The 8,140-nt window shown below is 50.9% G+C and overlaps 1 protein-coding gene across 1 annotated transcript; it reads right to left on the minus strand.

The window, feature by feature from the left end:
• Positions 1 to 1,299: 1,299 nt before the first annotated feature.
• ATOX1 (antioxidant 1 copper chaperone) lies at positions 1,300 to 6,185 on the minus strand. Its single transcript, XM_075056623.1, has 4 exons — positions 6,047 to 6,185; positions 4,784 to 4,859; positions 3,274 to 3,427; positions 1,300 to 1,525 (listed from the first exon to the last, which is right to left on the minus strand). Exons 1-3 carry the CDS (start codon positions 6,050 to 6,052, stop codon positions 3,294 to 3,296), a joined length of 216 nt encoding a protein of 71 aa, XP_074912724.1. The 5' UTR covers positions 6,053 to 6,185; the 3' UTR covers positions 1,300 to 1,525; positions 3,274 to 3,293.
• Between the last annotated feature and the right edge of the window lie 1,955 nt (positions 6,186 to 8,140).

An 8,140-nucleotide genomic window follows, 5' to 3' on the forward strand; every position in this document is an offset into this window, starting at 1 on the left:
TAGGGAAAGGGATTCACTCACTCACTCCGGACCCCGGAGGTGTCATGCCATGCATCTGAGTGCACAGGCACAAAGCAGAAATAGGTTGTGGTTCTGGGCCTTGGTTCTGGAAACTTCCTGCCACTGGGAGATTTTAATGCAAGAAAATAATGCAGTGATGTTACACTTTTATCCTTTAGCTTCCCTTAAACTAAAAAGTGTCTGCAACACATTCCTTGAAGTGTCTCCAGCCCCTGCAAGTGCATCTACAGCAATTAATTGTGCTTTAGATCAATGGTAAAGAAGAACTTTGAAGTACTAAACCACTCTAGGAAAGTATAAATTGCAACTATGTCAAAAGTAATCTCAATGTACAAGGGTGAAAAAATTCTTAATGTTTTCCTTCAAACTTTAGTTGGTTTTTCCTTCTGTAGAACAATTCACATGTGACTGGTAGGCATGGGAGACATTCCCCAGGTGAAACGAGAGACAGCAGACTGGGACAGACACATGCAATCCTTTCACTGGGCTGAAAACTTGAATTAAATGGATGGAAGCTGGGCAAAGCAACAGTATAGCCTGGTCACTGGGCTGAGAAGTAAGAGACCTTGGAGAGATTCCCGCTCCCTTCCCTTCCTCCATCCCTTCTGCATTTCTTATCAGCACAGGTGTTCTACTGTGTCTGTGGGTGCATGCAGCACCTGGGGATCCTACCCTGCATCAGGGCCCCATGATACTATTACCTATTTGGTTGAAATTTTGTAGGTGGGCAGGGAAGGGGGCAAAAGGAACACTTGCCAGGGGAAGGGACCGATCCAGGTGTCTTGAGGTGGGCCCAGGATCCAGAATGATTCCTCACATTTATATGGGCATGCAGTGCCCTAAAAAGCACTGTACTAAACTTAGGCTGAGTCCGTGTTCCCTGCTCCTGCTTGCAATTTGGTTGGCCTGCGAGCTCAATCATGTTGCTGGGGTTCAGTGACTTCTGCCTCATGGGCCCATCTAGCTCAAAAGGACCTTGACTTACAGGGGCTGCAAGAGTCCCTTCTTCCCAGCACCTGCATCCCAAATGGAAAGTTTGTCTGTTTTGAGATGGAAAGACATCTGCTGAGACACAGATTCCCTGAATCTAAGTGACATTCAAGCTCAGTTCTCCTGAGACATGTCCTTCAGGCAGAAATTGCAGTCAACTTCCAAAGATAGGTGCAATTTCCTGGGAGACCTGTCTTGCATGTAATAGGTCGTTTCCCATCCCTAAGAGCCATCTCTTTCACAGAAAACCACTTAAAGCAGTACAAAGACACACAAGACACATAGACATGCACTGAAAGATAGAAGCAGCACCTCGATTTACTGTGGGACTAGAAACAGCATATAACCTCCTCCTTTAGATTTCTCCAGTTTTAAAGCCCAAGACGCAGTTGTCTCCTCCTGCCAGCCCTCTGCTTTCCAACATCTGGCAGGGTAGTAAAGGTCAAATGACAGAGCAAGTTGGGACATATGCAAACAGTTAAGCCATCTTTTTGCTGAAGTCATGTTTGAGTTCCTGCAAAATAAATAAATAAATAAATAGATGGAAAAAATACCAAGGCACAGAGGAGATAACGTTATACAAAGATGCCCTCTGCCGGTCACAAGCCAAACGAAAGCCATCCACCTCAGCTCTATGCCAATGGTTTGCAACTTCCCTTCCTCCCTCCCTCCTTTCATAGATGAACGCCTAAAAATATTCCATATGGAGGAAAATGTGCTGTAAAACTTAAATTTAGTGCTTTTTCCCATGACAGCTAAGGTGATCTAGCAAGAAACTGCTAGCAAGGGCAGTCCAGCCCCCCCTCTCCTTTGTTTTGGATCTTACGATCCTTGGGTAAATCAAACAGCTTCAGTTAAATCCAATAGGAAAACAAAAGCATCAAGAAAAATGTTCTGCCAGGTCAGCCAGCTGAACTGACTCCCTAGCTGCCTTGATGTAATATAAGGAAAGTGGTGAGAACACAGGGCCAGGGCAAAAAGGGACGCATCCACATTATTCAAGATTGGCTTTGCTGTAACAGTTAACTTTTGCAGGCATTTGAGACACAGTCCACAAGTCCCTGCAAGATGAAAACACGTGGTCAATACTACCAGTTGAAAACTATTTAAGGCACTAATCAATTCAGAGCATGTTTCTCTCTCTGTTTTAAATAGCAATGTTATTGATTATAGCTATGATTTTAAATAATTTCCAAGAAGTACTGAGAGCTTGCTCAAACAATACAAATTGCAGATTTTAAATCTGTTAAGTCAGTCTGTTAAAACAATGCAGATCTATTGCACACACATATCAGTATCAGCTCAACTCTTTCTTGTAGCAGTTTAATTCCTGCTGATGTAAATCCTCGATTTAATTTACTGACAGGGAATTAAATCAGCATGAACTGGTTTCAATGCATCTGTGCTGGGCATTTGTGATGATCAAACTAGACCAGTTTAAAACAATGTCATTGGATTAGAAAGCTCCACTGATAGAAACAAGCTCTTAAGAGATGCAATGTAATCATCTTGGACACTAAAGAACAGTACATGCAGTGAGTGAGCAGCCCTCTCCTCCCAATTCATTCTTTTCCACTGAAATTGAACCCTGTCTGCAAAAACATTTCACAGTCGGGGAAGAGTTTCGTACATGTCCTCATAGTGCTGGGACTCTAGGAAAACTGACAGGCTGCAACAATCAGGTTGTCTTTGGGATAGATGTCCAGTTGGCCAGGGGCTTTGCCCAACATTTTATGTCCATGAGGGTAGCAGGGTGCTGCTCATTTTCCATCCTTGAGTTTAGTGGAGGATTAACAGCGATATCAACAGAATCAGATGTTGGAGGTCCTGGTGCTAACAACCAACCCCTTGAATCGCATACCCACAGGGGTCTTTGTGTCCCATCACCCTCCCTGGTATTTTTGGGGGCCACCACTCTCTCTGGTCAGCTGGTGACTGTCTTTGGGATTTGTTTTCATGCATGATACATTCTGGCAAGCTCTAGGTTCACCTGGGAACGGCACAGAGGCTGTGTTCTACCTCTCCACTACAACCATGGTTGGGATCACATAGGCTTTCCAGAGTAGCTAAGGGGTCCCAGACAGAAATGGTGCTGGCTACACATGGTCTTGCTGCTTCTTTGATATGAGGGGTTTGCTCATATGATATGAGGACCTGCAGGTCCTTCCTACTTTGTGCTTCCCAGGAAGCAGCCTCTTTTACTAGAAGAGCTGGAAAAATCTCAGATCTCTCTCTTCAGCATTTCATACACCTGGTATATACCTAGCCTCCACCAGGCAAGGCTACTGCGCGGACTTCTCCCCAAGGTAGGAAGCGTTCTTTCCAGTCTTCTTTAAGGTTTCCAATAGGGTGTCAACGTTGTGCTCTGAGTCGATGCACACCTTCTTGTTGGGCAGGTCAATATCAAACTGGACACCTACGAGGAAAGGAAAAAAATTTTGCACAGCTAGAAGCAGCCAAATGGTGTGAGCACAGGGAAAACTCACCTTCACACATTTGATGGCTCTCAAGGCCATGAGTCAAATGTACACGTGCCTCCTGCCAGCAAACCCTGATACCACCACCAGCCAGCAAAACCAAACTGGTGTCCTGCAGCAACGGTATGAAGGAAGCCAGATCTCCTACAGATCTGCATTGGGCACCACAGTTTCTCAACTGCTTTAATCTGCTCACCCCACCTTGGATCAACGCAACCACTCATGCAATAACCAGAATGAGCTGAGTTTAAACCAACCACTATAATCTCCAACCAGCTCAGCCTGTGCTGTGGTTTAGCAAGAACAGGCACTAACGAGGGAGTTAGTGTAGGGGTTAGGACAGGGTCAGGTCAGGTTTCCTCAGTGGTGGTACCAGCTAACAGCTGTAAGTAGGAGGAAGGAAAAGACATTTTCCCATGTGGATTTCCCAGTGGCTAATAAGGGTAAGCGACTCTCAGTCCAGTGAAAGGAACTGGACATGAAGTCTCTATCCGGCCACATATTTCCACAAAACTTGTAGGTATGTATCAGCTTTGAGAGCTCTGCCATGTCATCACATGAGGCTGATACTGGCCACCATGTTGAAGAGTGATGGAGGTGCTGACAATCACACACAGAAGAAGTGCGATCACCACAGCCTAGTGACAGGGTCTGGAAGAATTTGCAAGGTCTTCACCTTGGTGACTGAAAGCTGTTCTCACTTGGTGCAGCTCGGAGCAGGATGACAGGTCCTCACAACTGGTGAGTGTGGGTTAGATCCTTCTCTCTTGGTAATCCCAGCACAAAGGAGGCATGCGTTATAATTTTCCAGGTGGTATTAAAAATGGGCTGTACAGACAACCACCAAACACTCTGGTCAGCAGCTCTTCGCTGTGACAGCTCTGCCCATGGATGCTGATGACACATCTAGGGAAGCACCACAGATACCCCGGGCCTCCTTGGGAACAATGCCTGGCAGGACATCCCTTCCTTCTGGCAGCCTGAACAGGGGTCTACCAGTGTGGTTCCCAGAAGGCTCAGGATGAGGCCCTGGTGATTCAGAGCCACCTGAAGCCACGGCAGCTCCTCCCTCCCGTGACATTTCTCCAAGGGTCACACAAGTCCTGCGAATGAACAATCAGCGACTCCTCACTGACTAAGCAGCAGGCTCGGAGCAGAGGTTTCCAACCAGCCACCTTCCGCTTTTACCCACAACGCTACCCTTGCAAGGCGGAGGATCCCAGGGCACTGACATCCTGCCCCAGAGCTGGCGTTGCTCTGGTGAGCTGGCTGTCACACACCCAGCACTGACTCACCTCCCAGCCTGTGCAGGACTCGGGTGACCGCATTGGAGCAGCCTTCGCAGGTCATGTCCACAAAGAACTCGTGTTTCTGAAAAGAGGCAGACGAGGGGTCAGGGAGGGTGCAGCTGGCAACACACCACGAGCACTCATCCTCCACACTTGCCTTTTTCCTTGGGGAGGTGGGTTCAAATCCTCCCCAACCAAAAGGTCCATGCATGCCACTAAGGGATCCTCAGCAAAACTGACAGCTCCTGGCACTCCTCCCTTATGGCATCCTTGTGCTGTCCCTCACGGCATAATCCTGAGGGGCCTTTGGAGACTGTATGGCCCCCACTCAGAGCAGGGCCACCTTCAGGGTCAGTGCAGGTTGCCATCTCTGTGGGCCTCTGCTGGACTCACTCCACTTGCCCTGGGGAGCCCAGGAAAAGCAAGTCTCCTGCCTCCAGCTACCCTGACTGAGTCTGCAAGGTTTTCAGTGCTTGCCCACCCTATCCTTCTTGTGTCTACAAGGCCTCTGGTCCCCAACATAATAAACTTATAAAAATATCAACGAAACTGAAATTTAAGGAACCTTAGTGCTGTTTTTTCATCCCTTTGCTCCCCTGGGGCCCCAGTGTTATCTTCACTACTGGTGAGAGATACCGGGTCAACATAAACATGCTTGCCTGTAACACTAATCATCACGTTCAACCTTGGGCACCAGACGGATCCTAATTTCCTTTTCTTGCACATGCTTTTTACTTTGCTTAAGAAAGAAAAGTAAAGCCGTTTTTTATTTGTTACCCACAGCCCCTACTTCTTTCTGTTCAAACCCACCCTTTGCCTCCCACCCGCCACTGAGAGACTAAAACCCTCACGGACACAATTCACCCTGGGAAGGAGTTTGGGAACGGCGGTTCCCAGGAGGATCTTCCAGTGTAACCAGCATTTTCTCCATTTTTATTTTACAAACGCCCTGCGCGCTCCGGGCGGGAGGGGGCCGCTGTGCGGGAAGGAGGAATCGGGAGGAGCCGGGGCGGGGGGGTCCTGGGGCAGGGTCGATCCCCTTCCCCGGGGCCGACCCGGCCTCCCAAACCCCTCAGGCTTTTGGGGAGCCCCGGGGGCTCCTCCCGCTACCGGGCAGAGCCCTCCCTTGCCCCGCCGTCTCCGCCGGGCCCACTCCCACCACGGCCCCCGGCTCAGCCGGGGCCTAGGCGCCGTGCGGGCCCGGCCGAGGACCGCGATGGGCCTCCCGCGCCCCCCCCCCCCCCTCAACCCCCGGGGCCCGGCACCCACCGGCATGGCGAAGCGCAGCGGCGGCGGCTCCCGGCTCCCGGCTCTCGGCGCGGAGGAAGGGGCGGGCCTCGGCTTCTCCGGGCCCAGGCCGGGCCCTGAGCGCCGGCCCCGCACAGCGCCCCCGGGGCCGCGGGGAAGGGAGGACGGCGGCCCCGAGCAGCCCCGCGGCCCCGAGCAGCCCCGCGGCCCGGGCAGCCCCACGGCCCGGGGAGCCCCCCACGGGGAACCGGGCTCGTCCTCTCCCGTAGACGAGGGCAGCGGCGGGGCAGACGCCGCCGGGCCTCCCCGGTAACCTCGCACCGGCAGGTTGTGGCCGTCTTTCTTTGTCTCTAAGCCCTTATCTCCACCGAAGATGGGGTTTTGGGAGGTTTTGCAAAGTCACGCGTGGGCCAGGAACCGATGTCAGCTGCAGAGAAGCCCAGGGAGGGCAGCGAGGTCGGAGACAGGCGCGCGGAGAAGGTTTCGGCACACCAGGAGTTTGGGGCCGGTGGCTTTCGTTTGGGCTGACGTGAACTGGCTTAGGCTGTGGGACACTGGCGTTCAGACTCTCTTTGGCCTGTTCTTAACACTGACCAAGGCTTTTAGGAGCCTTTTGGGGTTGGCGATTTAATTCTTAGGAGTATTTGTTGCTGAAACACAGCCCCACTTCTCACGGTTATGTTTCTCCCATTTTTTCTGATACTAAAATGCTTCCACTCCTCATGAGGAGATGCAGCAGGGCTGTGGCTGGACCGATGCCGTCTGGGTTAGGTTGAAGCCCGAGATGGGAGTAAGGCTGAGGCAATCAGAAGGCATAAGATGCCAGAAAGTGTTAAGGAGAAAGTGACAGAGAAAGTTTGTACTCGGTGGGGATCCCTAACAGCTGCCCAGCACCCTGATCCTCTGGCTGCCTGCTTTACAGGCTGAGGATCAGCACAGAGACAAACTGGCTGCAGAAGGAAGGTGGGAAGCATCATAAAGATGAGGCAGGAGGCGTGAGGGTTGGCTGGGCCGCTTCAGAAAGCTGGTTCCTCTCTGTCCTTTGAGGTTTTGAGATTTACTGGTTTAGGAGAGCTCTGGTAAACTGGATTATTGAATGAGGGAGGTTTGGGGGTGGGTCTCTGCTTCAGAGTAGGTTGAGAGGAAGGATGCTGGTCCCTGAAGATGTCTGTGTGTCTGCTTTGGGGTGGTTTTTTTTTGTTTGTTTGTTTGTTTTCCATGGCTGTTTGGCCCTTTGAAGGAGAATGGGCCTCTTTCTTAAAAACTCAAGTGGAGGAGGCTGTGGTGGGGGCCGGGAGCAGCTTGGGTGCTTTGGCAGTCTGCGGGTAACCGGGAAAGGAGATGGTGCAGTACGTCAGGGCTGAAAAGAGCTGGCATATCTGCGGGGGGGGCGATACTTCCTGACCATGTGCTGAGCTTCGGTATCTTCCTGTTAAGAAGCCTAACCTGTAGCAGGAAAAATAACGGGGGTGTTTCTGGTTATTTGCTACCACACCAATTGGAGCTGCGTCCTGGGATGTCGGCTGGCCTTGGCTAACCCTTTCCCTCGCACTGAGTTGGTGCTGAAAAGGCTGAGCCCCTGCCAGGGAGACTGAGCCAAAGATGATGCGAATGCCTTTCCTAGCGAGCTTCCGTTGCATGGGGGAAGTGAGGGCATTGATTTTAACGTGCTTAGGAGCCCGTTGTACTGACCTTTTTATAAAAGAGGAATTACCTGTCCCCCTGTTGCTCTGGGGAGAGATGCCTGGGGTCCCCATGGCAGAGTTTATTTTGGACGGCTGTTGTGCTAGGTCACTGGTCTCATGTTAAACTTTGCGAAAGTCTGCGCTACTGATTTATGAACTGGCAGATTGCAATGTGGCTTAGTCTATAAATAGCCGGGGGGTGTGGGGGGAAGGATATTAATGCTGAGCATGGCCCCATGCCAGTCTACTGACTGTATCTCTAGCTGCAAGGCATAGCAGGGAGGGTTTTAGGCAGCATTGAGGGATACGGCGGTGGGGAGGAAGTCACTTTTATAGGGTGAAATATATCTCTGACTGCTTCGTGTCATGCATTTGGGATGGGATGCGACACAAACAAATGGAAAGCTGTGGCCTTCTGGGAACTGGCTGG

Source organism: Buteo buteo, chromosome 24 (assembly GCF_964188355.1).
Source record: "Buteo buteo chromosome 24, bButBut1.hap1.1, whole genome shotgun sequence".
NCBI classification, from domain to species: domain Eukaryota; kingdom Metazoa; phylum Chordata; class Aves; order Accipitriformes; family Accipitridae; genus Buteo; species Buteo buteo.

Bases quoted from the DNA above. Each gene is read 5' to 3' on its own strand.
- ATOX1 (XM_075056623.1), bottom strand. The intron at 3,428-4,783 runs GTGAGTCAGTGC...CTTTCCTCGTAG, and splicing joins AGTCCTGCACAGGCTGGGAG to GTGTCCAGTTTGATATTGAC.